Source organism: Rhinoderma darwinii, chromosome 2 (genome assembly GCF_050947455.1).
Source record: "Rhinoderma darwinii isolate aRhiDar2 chromosome 2, aRhiDar2.hap1, whole genome shotgun sequence".
Taxonomy (NCBI): Eukaryota; Metazoa; Chordata; class Amphibia; order Anura; family Rhinodermatidae; genus Rhinoderma; species Rhinoderma darwinii.
Window position 1 is genome coordinate 181295086 of NC_134688.1, and position 16476 is coordinate 181311561.

General features: G+C 36.5%; 1 protein-coding gene across 4 annotated transcripts in view; it reads right to left on the minus strand.

Annotated features, from left to right (window-relative positions):
* Positions 1-753: 753 nt before the first annotated feature.
* Positions 754-16476, minus strand: part of RGN (regucalcin) — a 54301-nt gene continuing 38578 nt past the window's right edge. For all 4 annotated transcript variants that reach the window (XM_075850305.1, XM_075850304.1, XM_075850308.1 and 1 more), the window contains exons 2-7: positions 8882-9048; positions 8159-8341; positions 5575-5790; positions 4303-4434; positions 2638-2792; positions 754-958 (exon numbers count right to left, since the gene is read on the minus strand). In XM_075850305.1, coding sequence (XP_075706420.1) covers positions 908-958; positions 2638-2792; positions 4303-4434; positions 5575-5790; positions 8159-8341; positions 8882-9044 — 900 coding nt within the window. In that variant the 5' untranslated portion in view covers positions 9045-9048 and the 3' untranslated portion in view covers positions 754-907. The remainder of the gene's footprint in view (positions 959-2637; positions 2793-4302; positions 4435-5574; positions 5791-8158; positions 8342-8881; positions 9049-16476) is intronic.

Here is a 16476-nt window from a genome sequence, read left to right on the forward strand (position 1 = left end):
TGGGTAGTGGTTTCCATATCTTTTGGAATTTTGCTTTATGTCACAATGTTGCAACCTGTCAAAAAAATTGGAACTCTTTGCGAGTGTCTCTTCACTCTGACTCATAGAGGGGGGACCCTAACCCCCATAACAACCATAATCTGTAATAGGGCTTGTTCTCATGAGTCATTCATTAATTTATGTAAAAATAGTGCCACTTTAATATTTGATATTCAGTACAATGAAAATGAAATATTGAATGCAGAGATCACCTGAAAGCATACAGCGTACATGGGATGAAACGTCATCCCACAAGGCCGACCTGGAGGAAGAAACATAGACTTCTGGGTAAATGTAAGATTTATTGTTTTTGTCCTCAGTTGCGTTTTTTTCGGCGATATCGCTGTGTTTCCGCTACAAAAAAACACATCTGCTATTTGTTGCGGGTTTTACCTCCCCATTGAATTCAATGGGGAAAAGCCGCAACAAATAAGCAGCGATTACGCAAATACAATTGATATGCTGCGGATGAAAAAAACGCACCGCATGTCAATTTCGAAACGTTTTTTTCACTCACCATTAACGCAGCATGTGGATGAGATTTGTTTAAATGTCATCCACTCGGTTGCCATTGTATTATGCTACGGATTTCATTGCGGAAAATCCGTAGTATTTACAGCACGTGTGAACTGACCTAAGGATTTCCTAGAACAGACTATTCATAATTATTACTATAACCTAGATTCAGAAAAATAAATAGCACACACACTCAAGTTATTGACCCTGGTGTAGAAAAGGTTTATTAATCAAGAAATGCGGTGACATTGCAAGTGCAAACTGTAAAACATGTTCTTGATAGTTTACACTTCACTGTTTAACCACTAAATTATTCTTGCAGGAGAAATGTTGGAAATGTTGTAACTCTTATTTAACCATCAAAAGCAGCTGGGGCTATTCCTTTAACGCCAAGTCCAGTTATCTGTAAAACAAGAAAAATTACATTCAATAGATCAAATATACTGTACTTGTTAAAAATAAATAAGATGTATAACCAGTCTATGGCTCTGTTCACACTACTATCAAACCACCATTACTAGTGGAGCCATGACAAGTATCACAGATTCATTTTCAAATGGATCCCAAATAATCCTGATGGATCCCTTTAGCTTATATAGCGTATGTGCATGTTGTATGAACCATGTCTCAAATAGTTCAATAGCTTTCCTGCTATAGTTGTCAAACCGCAAATTCCATCAAGAAATCAGGCTGGAGTGACACTTAAACCGATCCCTATACAGTACCAAAAATATTGCCAGTCTTCGGGGAGGTCCAGTAATACCGGACTGCCACTTAATCATATGCATTTATGGACAAAAGCCTGGTAGACTTGTTTGTTAAACATGGCCGGGTATGTGTAGAACAATAATGAATTGTCACCACTTAATATCGATGCTTTATCGCACATTGAGCATCATGTTTTGTAATAATTATTAATCAATATTAATGTTATTAACTATATATTTTGTTACATAGATACCAAGGATCGCTAATAAAGGTCCGGTATTATGAAACATACCAATTAACTGACCATAATAACCATTTTAATTAAAGTTGTATTCCTTATTAATGAATTTTTCTGCTGGGTGGACAAACCATCTAATAAAAAACACCAATATGTGATTATGCATCAATATTTACTGATGAGAATTCCTTGTTGTGTTATTTGGACCTTATCTGGTCTTTCTATTGCCACCTAGTACTTTGACAGAGCACCTAAATATTTTATACTAGTTATATGTAGAATGCCTGTCATATATTGTATTAACATGCTTTTATTTAACGAGGAGCCATTGCCTCTCCTTACATGTCTGTTTTAGTAAATAATTGTATAATCAATGAAATAACAATTCGGAAGCCTATTGTCAATTTATTTATACATTTCTAGGAGGAATAGCAAAGGAACTACACAACGCAAAGTTCTAAGAAAATATGTTTCCGAATGGGGGAATACAAGTAATTACTAAAATAGACATGTCAGGAGAGGTGACAGGTGCTCCTTAAGACATTAAGGGTATGTTCACACGAGGGCGTCCGTAACGGCTGAAATTACGGGGATGTTTCAGCCTGAAAACATCCCCGTAATTTCAGCCGTACCGGCATGTGCAGGCACTTGAACGCCGCGTCAATTACGGGCGTAATTAGCGCTGCTATTCATTGGAGTCAATGAATAACGGCTCTAATTACGGCCAAAGAAGTGACAGGTCACTTCTTTGACGCGGGCGTCTATTTACGCGCCGTCATTTGACAGCGGCGCGTAAATATACACCTCGTGTGAACAGACAAACGTCTGCCCATTGCTTTCAATGGGCAGATGTTTGTCAGCGCTATTGAGGCGCTATTTTCGGGCGTAATTCGGGGCAAAAACGCCCGATTTACGTCCGTAAATAGGCCGTGTGAACATACCCTCAAGGTGAGTGTAATCATTTAGAAAGTGGCAGCTGAATTGTTTTCTATGAGCAATGAGACTACTTTTGCAGTGAAACCATTTTGAAACATGTGACTAAATGGGGGGGAATTTATGAAACGCCAGTCTTAATAAATCTCCTCCAAAGTGTATAGAGGATATAGGAAATCAAGTATGGAAAACCAATAAACTACCTTGTAAATTCCCCCAGACTGGGGCTGGCGGGTACTCCAGTCTTCATCCATCCCATCACAGGCCGACGTGACATACATTTCTGAATAATCCTTTCCTCCAAAGGCACAAGAAGTAGTCTTATCCACTGGTAGTTTAACAGTCTGGAGTACTTTCCCTATAACACAAATAAGTCGTTTCATACCCAGTATAATAGTAATCCTACTGAAGAAGAAGGCAGAGACATCTGCAAATTGCATCTAGATGCTATATGTGATTTTATAAGAGCACTAAACCTAAACACTAAAGCACTAAATCAATGTATGATGTACAGTACTGTATATGTATTAGTATACTAGAGAGTACACTGTATACAGATACAGTACATCCATATGACATCACACATCAGATAAACATCTAAGAATTTTCATACTAGAAACACCAGAACAGTAGGCCAAGACTGTTCAACACTGGCAAAAAAGGGACCTACAGAATAGAAGGAGAGAGCTAGAACTTTATACATACTCTCAAAATTTGCCTAAACATCAAGTACCTATTTACACAAACTGATGCCTTTCTGGAGCCTTAGGCCTCGTTCACATCTGCGTTAGAGGCTCCGTTAGGGGCATCCGTCGCAGATCTGGCCGAGATTACCGGACACAATAACGCTGCATGCTGCGCTATTGTGTCCGGTAAAATCACGGACATTTCGATGGAAAGCCGATGGAACCCATTGAAGTCAATTGGTTCTGTCGGCCGCCCAGGGTGTCCGTTGTGCAATGGAACCGTTGCTTCCGTTATTCTCTTGTTCTGCTCCTATAACGGAGCAGAACAATGGAACACACCAATGCAAGTTTACTCACATTTATTGTGGGGACATATTAATAAACGCAAGCAAGCTATGGTAAGCAGGTTCTCTTGGACACATTTATTGGCAGTCAATTATACTGAATACGTGGCTGGATTTTATAGATACACGGTGGTCACAATTGCAACTTGTTGGTTTAATTTTACTTATTTGAACAAATAATCTTGGGCATAAATAATGGACAACAAATAATTTTGATATGGATGGCATATCGGTTGGGAAACTTTTATTAATTGACATTTTACATTTAACAGGTCTCATTTAATGTGGGAGATAATAACACGATTGGCAGTTTTATTTATTATTTTTTTATTTGATTATATATGAATGTTTTATTCATACAATATGTATGTGTTATTGTTTTTATACAATTTATGACTTTTATTTATTACAATAGTCATTTCAGGATGTTTATGATAGCATATAGCTATTGTTATTTTATTGATGGATATTTTGAGCACCAGTCGCCAGTACATATAATTAATGCTTGTTTTTTTTGTCAGTATGTGGAAAATCAGTGTTGATTCAATATCCCCTTTACAGGTTTTCACCAGCAGTGAGCTAATACATATTGTATATGATAATCGTAAGGATATCATCTCATAATCTCTGGTATCACCCCACAGATACATAACCCACATAAAGCATTCCACATAACACAAAATTAATTGTTAATGTTTATGCATATTAGATATCAACCTTACATTCTGTGGTAATTGTTAGTATACTATATAAACGTATAGTAATCATGCAATGAAAATATTTTTTTAAAAATATTTAAAAATAAAAGCGAGGCCAATATATAGCTTATACGTCGTACCAGCCTGAGGGTCTATACGGATCACCCTGCCTCCATTATAGCATGCAACCCAAAGTTTCCCCTCTGCATCTATGCACATGCCATCAGGAATCCCTTCATCCTGCTGTAACTTGTAGACATGGCGGCGGTTATCTGTGGAGAAAAGCAGGTTTTGTAATTTACACTGTCTAGTGCCAAGGCAAAGGAGGACAGAATTGTAACTCTCACTAATCTTGAGCGAAATTAACATTGTCTTATACGTTATTCAATACACAATATAACCAAAGTAAGCAAGAGAGTCACTGATCCACAGCCATAGCAACTGTGTATTTCATACTGATGGGAGTTGGCTGTCTGCTGGCTAGCTGCCCATGACTTGACCTATTTTTAACAATGCTTGCGGTGTCGCGTTTCAGCCTTTCGTTGGAGGTATACATCTGGAGTATTTCCTGATGTATATCTCCAACAGAAGGCTTCGACACATGCAACTGTATAGCCATATACATTTTGTAAAAAAACAACAACATATACTGCGTGGTATACGTTTATATCTGGATGCCACTGTATTGAATAGTGTAGCCGACTACACTATTTAATACAGTAAAGAAAAAAAGGTATGCCAACACATACCTCTCTAGCATAAGCCAAAAGGAAACACTTTTGGCATTGGTCAGGACAACGGAGCCCTATGGATATATTCAGAGTTCACAGTGTGAACATAGTCTAATGCATTAAAAACTGTACAATTGGTTCATCCCAAGGGAATAATAGGATAAATTTAATGTAATGGACAGCTTTAAAGTGAAAGAAATATTATTATTTTTTTGTGAACTCTAAAAGTAGTGTACACAATTGGGAAGACTTACTAATGCTGTAAGATTTAAACAGCGGAAACTTAGACCAGCCAGTCAGAAGATGCACCAAATTTATCACAGTGGTGCACGCAGTATGATGAAGTTGGTCCATCTTGCTAGACAAGTTCAAGGCTTATCTCTTCCTTATACCACCCCTTGGTAGGCTTAGTTTACAACAGTTTTTCTGCGCACTTTGTCACATTTCAAGCTACGTTTCTGCTTCTTGAAAAGTCTCTAGTGAGGCACAAATATTCGTTCTTTTTGGAGTTTTTTCTTCTCAAAAAGGTGTAAAACTTAATGCAACAGTATGCACAAGAAATATACCACATTTGGCACATATTACAACAAGATCTAGGCTCAATCACATTAGTAAATTTGCCCCAATGTATTCGGCCAAAGAAATATTACCCTACTAATATAAGTTAATAATTTTACTTACTTGTTCTTCCTGTTTTTACATCATAATCTAATGCATCAACTGTATAAGAAAGGCTGTCAATGTAGTACATGGTTTTGTGATCTAAAGACCAATCTAAACCATTAGAGATATCCACCATGTCAAAGTGTTTCACCACAGAGTGATCCGCATACAAAGTGAATAATGAACCCTGGTTCCTCTCCACAACTGCTGGACGGATTTCCTGGGACATGGTGCCTATAAGGAGTTAACACAAATTAACCTTAGAAGCACAGATCACAAACCTATAAAGAATAGATTCTTCACGGTCACACTTATTTTTTTCCGAAACATTTATTTTCTATATATGTTTTATGTTACCTGCATTATATTTATTTACACTCTGTACTATATTTATAATATGTTATGTTCTATTCAGGCACTATGTATCAGGTCATATTATCCGATATTATATATGTCACGGTGTACTGGGATTTGCTTTATTTCATTCATCTTTCATTGTCCGATTGTACCTTCTGTTGTTATTTTACGCCTTTAAACCACTGTGTCGCGTTCTGATTGGTGGTTGGTGACCGTCCTCCGCTCCGTCGCTGTAAAGCTACTCCTGCATCTAATATGGGTACGTTAGGTCCCTAGATACTTATTTGCACCGTTTATGGTATTATCTGCTCTCATCTCTATACTGACCCTTTATGAGCCACATTGCTCTTATTGTTGTATACTATTCGTGTCACCTGGTACTCTTGTACTCATACATGTATTTTTTTTTTCCACTATATTCGGTCTGTGTAGCTTCTTTGGGGGCTGCTTTTGTCATTAGCTTTCCATCTTTGGAGTTGCACAGCGTTTACTCTTTTTATTTTGTATTCATTTGTTCAATTTAATAAAGAATTTTTCAATTTCCTATACTTTTGGTCGTTATAGCATCTATTATTTATAGGTTCTTTATAGGTTTGTTATATGCTTTTGATGCATTTAGGATTAAACCCTAGGATCAGCCCTCATTAACTGTGTATGATTTTCTTTTGCATTTTTGTCTGGGCTATTGGATCCGCGCTGATATTTTGGTTTACTTAGAAGCACAAATGTCTGGGGTCACCAACAACCAACCTCATTCTTTCCTATTTTTTGAACGATGGTTGGTAAAGGCAATGGGAGTGTTTTTTTTTATTTTTTAATCTTTACATGGTTATTTAATAACTACACAATGTTTTATAATATGATTTTTTCTATGTCTTTGATTTAACAGGAAACTGAATATGTATTCTAGTAGATACAGCACATTGCAATAATTATAATGAACCCTTCTCTATTAGCCAGAGCGAGAAGCAGCTAAGTGCTCATTCACATTGCATTTATGCCCTAAGCTTCCGAGGTACATGCTAATTGTGTTTATAGGGCTCCATTAGTATGACGGAGGCCAAAAGAGCATAATTTTTGGCCTCCTTCAGGCTAGTAATCATTGGTATACTTTTTTTTTTTTAAGGATGGAATAGTGGAGGAGACTACGCTATTCCATCCTGAGGGATCCCGCAGAAAAAAAAAAAAACATACTGCGCAGTATACTTTTTTCTAACATGGGAGCCTAAGTGTGACGGATGCCACTAAATGACATCCACCACAATAAAATTTGTGACAGCATCCATGTGGCAAAAACACAGCCCATGCACCGCATGCAAATTTTCTACACACGCAGGACTCGTGTGCAGTTCGAAACGTTGCAAGCAGTGTTTTGGGCTGTGTTAATAAACACCAATTCTTTTGCCACATGGATGCGGTCACAAAGCTGTTGAATTTTTGCATCCTTTTAAATTTTCCAAGTGAGTGTTGTGGGCAACCGTCAATCTTTACAATGCGGCATCTGTCACCGGCATACTTAAAACATATACCTGGGGGGGCTTCACCAGGACCGGAATCCCTGGAAGAGCATCAGATAGTGCTCGGCCTAGAGACTTCGGCCCTGGGGAAGCTCCTGCCGTTACGGTGCATATATGACGTCAGGGGCTCCTTCAGTCCCAGAGTTCTCGGTTTAGAGCGATTATGATGCTCTGGCCAGGGACTTCCTAGTTGGAAGCTCCTGACATAACTATATATATATATATATATATATATATATATATACGCATATACACATATACACACAGTGACGTCAGGGGTTTCTCCAGTCCCGGAGACCCGTCCAAAGCGCTTCCATGCTCTAGCTGTTAAATCCTGCATCGCAAAGCTAATGACGTCAGGAACTTCCATGGGCACAGCACTTTAGGTAGCGCTCTGCCCGGTTTGTTCAAGCAACATATCCCTCTATATGCCTATACAGTGGGATACGTCACCACCTTCCATCGGAGGAATACGTCGGGACTTCTCCCGACGTATACCTCCATCAGAAGGCAAAAATTCAATGTAAATAGAGCCTAAGCAAGAGCGTTTGTTTACTCTGAGGAACTTTGCGTGCCTATGATCACGCATTCGTTTAATGGCTGGACTAAACATGGCTGTTTTTTTTTTTTTAGAGAAGGAATTATCTTGGTTGGTAATACTATTGTTATTCTAACACATCTGAATTTAGATAGAAGCAGCTGTTTTAATATATTAAATGCAACTGCACCTGCAAAAAATCTCCCTTCTGGATCGACTTTGCCATCATTGAATCGATTGTTGGGCTTATCTTCATCAACTTGAGCAAGTGGGATTACGGACTCGTCTTCCCAATTCAGGGCTGCAAATGTAGTGCCTGTGGCAACTACATAGCCACCAGACTTTCGTAGGGCAACAGAGCCGACTGGTTCTTCTGCAGGGGAGACAATAAAAGTTTTCATCTTTTAGGAAAGAATCTTTGTAAAATGACATTCAGCTAACTTTTTTGTGGGAAATCAGAATTATACGCAATGTAAACTAGACATAACAGAGAGGAAATGTTACTTGCATGTTGCAAGATAAACCAGTGCGCACTTTAAACACACATGCTTAAGTTAGGACTCTGTATGACTGTACTGTGATCAGTTATAGTATGCTAGGCCATATAACAATAAGAAAAAGTTAATTAAATGCCAAAAAGGATCTGTTATCTATACACAGTGGAGATTCCATTTTAGGGACTGGGGTCTAGCCCAAAATTAAACTGGAATGGAATCCATGATATCACAGCCCAGGATCTGATTAATGTTTATGAGGCACATGTATCTGGAGGTCCTGCTTTCTACACTTTACTGACATATTAGTCTATAAAACATTTGCATCTACAGTATATAAATTAATGGTTTTCATTTTCAATTATCATGGTTTAAGCCCTCTTTAGAACAACTACTAATTTTATTAGTATGAAATTTACCTAGAGATACAGTCTGAATTTTCTTAGTACTGGGATTCCAACGGCAGACCTTCTGTCCTGTAATATCAACATATACCAAAACACCTTCCCTCTCATCCCAGACTGGTGACTCTCCAATCCGGTACCTCTCAGCGATAACACATGTAATCTCAATGGAAGACATGGCTCTGTATTAATGGAGACAGCAAGTGAGCATAAATAGCATTAAAAAAGTAAAGATCACTTGTGCTTTAATAAAATTAGACAGTATGCCTGAAAAGATTTAGAAATAATGCAATTGAGACAGTTAGGGCCTGTTCACATCAGCGTTGGGTTTCGATTGGGATTTCCGTCCATGTTTTCCGTTATAGGAACAGATGAACGGAAAGCCGAAAATAAACTATAACTTCTGTTTGCATTACCATTGATTTCAATGGTAATGCTTCCGTTTCAGTCCCGTAAATTTCCAGTTTTTCTTATGGAAACAAAAGTACCGTGACTGTACTATTGGAGAAAGGTAGAAAAAACACAAAAGCGCACAATAGTGCGTGACACTGTGATTTTACACGTGTGAACAAGGTTCTGAATACGCTCACCTGGTGGGGTTATGCTGGGAGCATAACATCCAGTGTAACAAATTCCACTTAGGTAGCCTCCACGGTAGGTTAGTGGCAGGATCAGCTTGCAGCATAGGACCCGGTTTGAGAACTTGAATTACAAGGTCTCAATAATGAATGAAGGAATAAAAGCAAAAAAGCCAAAAAACGGGTGTCTTCTATGCGCTATTGATCAATAGAATCTTCCAAAGGACGTGTATTCCAAATTCCTCAAGGATAACGGCAAAGTCGATATTGAAAGGATTTATTGATAACAGGATGATATAAAAACACAACTGTTTAACAATGAACAGTTTCGAAACCGGACCGGTTTCTTCCTCAGGTAGTATGTAAATTAAAGGGTGGGGTGTCGGTTAAATAACCGAGTGAAAGGTCAATTAAAAACCAAGAACTACCGGGTCGGATACAAAAATAAAACACCAATTCAAATTACATATCAAAGTGTACATATGATTACAGTCAATAAAAAATACAAAATATATGATATATATGAGCTATGTACAAAAATGTCCAATGAAAGATGATTCATTTCTATGTGTTATGCTTGGAATATGTCTAGCTATTGAAAACATCCTGTATTAAACGGGATTGAACGTATACATATATACCAAAAAAATGCACATACATAATTATATTATTTTAAAAATGTATATATTATAAATAAGTTTAAAAGAAATTTTTTTAAAAAATTTTTGGGGGTTAAAAAGATATTAATAAAAAGAAGAATAATTTAAAAAGGGGAAAGCTTAAAACATAGCTTCCTTTCTGACTATTTTAGAGTCTATGTCAGTTCATTTCCTGAATATAATTGTCCTAAAGAAAACTCGGGCTACAGATGGAGTATCATTCTAGTAATCGTTATTTCTGGACGTGATATTAAAAGATAAATTCTCCTTTTGCTCATTTTATTCAGTTTGTCTATTTTGCTATACAAATTCGTAAATACCAAACTGAGATAGTTTTTGTGCAGATTCTATATGGGTACATATATGTATATATATTTTTATAAATGATGTGCGCATAACTATACTATTTTCGTCAAAAGTGATAATAGTGCCAGTTTTATCATTGTACTGGTCTTGGTGTTACTCACAAATGATCAAAGTTTGGTGGTTTTGATTTTTAGTGTCAAACAGATTATTTCTTTCGATACGATCTTTACCACTTGTTGAGGAACTTTGTATATGTATACATATATATAATTACATATAACGAATTTCCCATTTATTTCCATATAGTGGGATTCATCTAAAGTAAATTAGTTATATTAAATTATCATTTCTGTCATTTCATTCAAACCTGCAGGTTTTAGGGTCTTCAATTTGTATATCCAAAAGATTTCTCTCTTGCACAGTGAATCATATCTGTCCGCTCGGTTGTCATTTATATGTTCAATTGGTGTAATATGGAAACAACTAAAGTCATTATTATGAAACAAAGTACAGTGTTTGGAGACACTGTGCAAGAGGAATTTTTTCTTACAGTTAGAACGATGTTTATTTAGCCGACAATGCAAGAATTGGATTGTTCTTCCTACATATTGGAGACCGCAGACACAGTCAATGAGGTAGATAACGTAATTTGACTGGCAATTTAACTGTGTTTCAATATGGTACTCGTTTTTTGTTTGGTTTGATTTAAAAGAGTCTGTAGTGCGTATACTAAGACAACATAAACACTTCTTTTTCCTGCATTTGGAGCTCCCCTTTAAATATGCACTTGAGGACATAGTATTTTGTTGGGGCATCGTTTGTCTTCCAGAAAAATTAATCTTACTCGGTGCTAAAATGTTCTTCATAGTTTTTGCTCTCTTAAACGTAATCATTGGTTTCAAAGGTAGGCTATTTTTTAAAAACGGATCAGTGTGTAAAATGTACCAATATTTATTCATGATATCCTTGATATTTTTGTGTGCAGCGTTATATTTAGTTACGAAGTTGAAGGAGAAAAACTTTTTTATTTGTTCATCTTTCGCTTTTTTTATGTCTATTGTATCAACAGCTTCAATACCATTTGATAGTGTAACCTTAGGGGGCAAACAATCCTCTTGACTTAAAATCACTGTTTTTTTGTATGCATCAGAGAGGAGTTTTTTTGGATAGTTTTTTTTCTTTAAATCTTTTTTGTAAGATACGACTTTGATCGTTAAAGTCTTTGTTCGATGTACAGTTTTTTCTAATTCTTTTATACTGACTATATGGGATGTTTTTTAGCCACTTATGATAGTGGCTGCTCTTATAGTCCAAATAGCTATTGCTATCCACTTTTTTGAAGTGGGTACGGGTGATGATTTTACTCGTAGTTTTGACTATTGTTAAATCCAAAAAATCGATTTCAATTGGTTGTATGTTGAACGTAAAATTTATCCCCCAGGTATTAATGTTCAGCATCTGACAAAACTCTGTCGCTGTTGTAAGATCACCTTCCCAAATTAAAAACAGATCATCTATAAATCTTCTAAATAGTAAGATATTAGTGTTTGCCCATGGATGTTGCCAGATATATTCCTCCTCAAACATTCCCATGAAGATATTTGCATAGCTAGGAGCTACCCTTGTCCCCATAGCTGTGCCTTTTACTTGGTGATACAATTTCTGATCAAATGAAAAGATATTATTCTTTAAAATAAATTCCATACTACTACAAAAAAAGTCAATTTGTATTGGTAGTAGTTCCGTATCCCTCTCCAGTCTTATTTTTAGTTTTTCCAAACCCAATACAAGTTTAATGTTGCTGTAGAGTGCAGCAACATCCAAAGTAATAAATAGTAGATTTTCCCTCATTGGAACAGTCTTTAGATCCACAATTAATTGAGTTGAGTCTTTTAAAAAACTTGGGAATTCTATCACATATTTTTGTAAAATTATGTCTAGGTAGTGAGAGAGGTGACAGGTGGGAGATTGCATACCCGATATAATCGGTCTCCCTGGTGGATTAATTAAGTTTTTGTGTATTTTTGGAAGATGATCATAGAAGGGCATGTTGATATTCTCCGGGATCAGATAATTTTTTTCTTTTTTATTAAGAATATTATTCGAGAAAGCTTGATTGATTGACCATGATTTTGAGGCCTTCCAAAATTGTCGATAAAGGGTTAACTATGAGTTTCCTATAGTAGTTCTCATCTGATAAAATTCTCATTGCTTCTTCATAGTAGTCTGTAACATTTTGAATTACTGTCCCCCCTCCCTTGTCTGCTGATCTGATAACTAATTGGTTATTCTTTTTAAGGTTTTTTAGGGCTGTTTTCTCTTTATAAGTAAGGTTATTTTTTCTACGGATTTTGTATGAATCTAGCTCCTCTAGATCCTTGAGGACTAGATGATGGAAAGTATTGATAAAATTTCCTTGGTTACCCACAGGATAAAATTTAGATACTGGTTTTAGATCTGTGTGTCTAACTATATCCGATATTTCTGTATCTGAAATTGTGTTAATGTTTGTGATATTGTCGGAATCAGTGGGATTATTTTTTGTGGCTGTAATTTGGAAATGTCTGTGCAATGTTAGTTTCCTCGTAAATCTATGTAGATCTAAAAATAGATCAAAGCCATTTGCACTGGCAGTGGGACAGAATGCTAAACCTTTATTCAATAGTGATGTTTCAGAGTCATTTAGGATGTGGTTTGAAAGGTTAAATATAGAGGTTTGTTTTGTAGGAGGAGTAATTATTCTTTTTTTCTTTTTGCCTCCTCTAGTTCCTCTGTATCGTACTTTCTTTTTTTGGGGTGAAAGAAATGCGTGATTGTTAGTTTCTGTGGGTTGGATGGGGGAAGTGGGTCTAAAAAAAGGGGGATAGGGGAAACTTGAGAGCTGGAGGGTGGGTTTTCTTCTAATTGAATTGAAAAAGCAGACGCTAAGAATGGAACAGACATGTTTGACCCGGCTCTAGTATTATCAATGGTATTGGTTCCCAAGGGAAGAGAACAATCAACAGTATTAGTTCCCAAGGGAAGAGAACAATCAACGGGACTTGGCAGTGTTGAATGGGGAGGGGATAATATTTTACTGGGGGGATGAGAAAAGGAAGATTCCAATTGAATTCTGGTTGGGGAATTGTCGGGTGAATTATGGACTGTTAAAATAGACATATCGATCAATAAGTTCCCTATAGGTGATTTCTGAGTTTCCACCGAGTCAGAGAAGGTGAGATTAGTAGGGTTTAGGCTTTTAATGTTTTTATCCAAAGGTCGGGGTTTGGAATTAGGTGTATTCCTATAATTTGCTTTACTAAATTTGCTATTCAAAAACATTCTACGAGACTGACTCATCTCAAACCTTTTTTCTAATTCAAGTTTTTTGGAATCTGATTGAGGAGGAATAGTGATAGGCAACAGAGTTTTATTAGGTAGCAGAGTTTTATTAGTTGTATGTATTCGTTCAGGGCGAACATAGTGAAAGGGGTGTTTTGTCCAGGATCTAATTTGATTGGTTTGGTAGTCTATTCTATCTCTAATCAATTTATTAGCTTTTTTCTCAATTAGTTCTTGTTCAGCTTTAAAAATCCTATTGTTAATATTATGATTAATGTGGTGAAAATCAATATGTTTAGAATAGATTTTTAGTTTCTCTATGATAGTTTCAATACTACTAGCCAATTTGACACATAACATTTTCCTTTTAGATAATAATCTATTGATCATTCCCCTAGTACATTCTTCCATAAACTCTTCCCAATTAGTGGTGAAAATAATATCGTCCTTAAATGTAGAAGAAAAGGGCATTCTAAGCCCTCTGGGCGTGATTTTTTCTTTTAGATAAATGGATAAAAACATAACATCAATATGATGCTGCATTTCAGTTTTAGAAATATCCTCTAATTCATTAAAAAGATCATTCATTCTTTGTGATTCCTCAACATTGAATTCTACAGTCACAGAGTCCATTTGTAGATGAGTAGGGAGATTATTTGCAGTAAGTAGTTGTATCAGTCTCTCTCGGGACTCTTTTCGATTTTTGAAATGTTCCATTGTAATAGATAGTCAGCTGGAGGTTTAAGTAGGGAAAGTTCCTTCTTTTCTTTAGTATTAATCAAAAGAACTATTCTTTGCAGCTTTGTGGAGAACACTAAGGTTCAATTTACGGGTTTCCTAGCAGGTCCCATAAAATATGCTGGAGAAAGGTAGAAAAAACACAAAGCGCACAATAGTGCGTGACACTGTGATTTTACACGTGTGAACAAGGTTCTGAATACGCTCACCATCTGTAGCCCGAGTTTTCTTTAGGACAATTATATTCAGGAAATGAACTGACATAGACTCTAAAATAGTCAGAAAGGAAGCTATGTTTTAAGCTTTCCCCTTTTTAAATTATTCTTCTTTTTATTAATATCTTTTTAACCCCAAAAATGTTTTAAAATTTTTTTATTTTAAACTTATTTATAATATATACATTTTTAAAATAATATAATTATGTATGTGCATTTTTTTTGGTATATATGTATACGTTCAATCCCGTTTAATACAGGATGTTTTCAATAGCTAGACATATTCCAAGCATAACACATAGAAATGAATCATCTTTCATTGGACATTTGTACATAGCTCATATATATCATATATTTTGTATTTTTTATTGACTGTAATCATATGTACACTTTGATATGTAATTTGAGTTGGTGTTTTATTTTTGTATCCGACCCGGTAGTTCTTGGTTTTTAATTGACCTTTCACTCGGTTATTTAACCGACACCCCACCCTTTAATTTACATACTACCTGAGGAAGAAACCGGTCCGGTTTCGAAACTGTTCATTGTTAAACAGTTGTGTTTTTATATCATCCTGTTATCAATAAATCCTTTCAATATCGACTTTGCCGTTATCCTTGAGGAATTTGGAATACACGTCCTTTGGAAGATTCTATTGATCAATAGCGCATAGAAGACACCCGTTTTTTGGCTTTTTTGCTTTTATTCCTTCGTGACTGTACTATTGTCCCAGTGAAAAAAACAAACTTTACAGAACGGAAACAAACAGAAACCCAATGGATCGAAAGCATTAACATTGAAATCAATGGTAATGCAAACAGAAGCAATAGTTTCCGTTCATCTATTCCTTTGACGTAATAGATGAACGGAAACCCCAAACAGAAACGGACGCTGATGTGAACAGGCCCTTAAATTGTGACAATATGAAATCGCTATATGGGCTGTGAAAACGAGCACCGACCAACTAGACAGCTCGTTGATAGGTGCTCGTTTACTGCTTTCACAAAGAGCAACGATCAGTTATATATGAGGTTACTACGATCGTTCGTCCCCATACATTTCCATCATGTCAGCAGCGTATCTCCCTGTTCACACAGGGGGATGTGCTGCCGACGAGCGACCATTTAGAGGGCCGCGTAAACTAGCAGATCAGCTGATGAACAAGTGTTTGCTTGTCCATTGGCTGATCGTTGCCCTTTTTACACAGGGCAATGATCAGGAATGAGCTTTCGTATCAACTGCTTGTTTCCCCAATCATTGGCCCGTGTAAAAGAACCTTTAGGTTATGTTAGCAATGCCGGCCTTAGACACACAAATCATTTCGATGATAGGACAGGTAACCAGTGTTTGTAGTGATAGTCTGTGCTTCGAAAATGCCTATTGCGTCATGGCTGTTTGGTGCGGTTTCTTTTGTAGCTATCCATATTTTGAAATATTGCAGTTTTGCACACTGGCCACTAGAGCAGACACTTCCTGTTTTCTGCAGCTGACTTGTCACAGTACTAAAAGCGTACCGATCATTACCAACTTCTTTCCATATATCAGTATTACAGGTGATTAAATGAAACTTTGTAATATATCTTATTAGCGAAAGTGACATCTGCCAGCAGTCTGTAGTTCACTGCCTGCAGGCTCTCAAAACATCCTTAAAGAGGCTCTGTCACCAGATTTTGCAACCCCTATCTGCTATTGCAGCAGATAGGCGCTGCAATGTAGATTACAGTAACGTTTTTATTTTTAAAAAACGAGCATTTTTGGCCAAGTTATGACCATTTTCGTATTTATGCAAATGA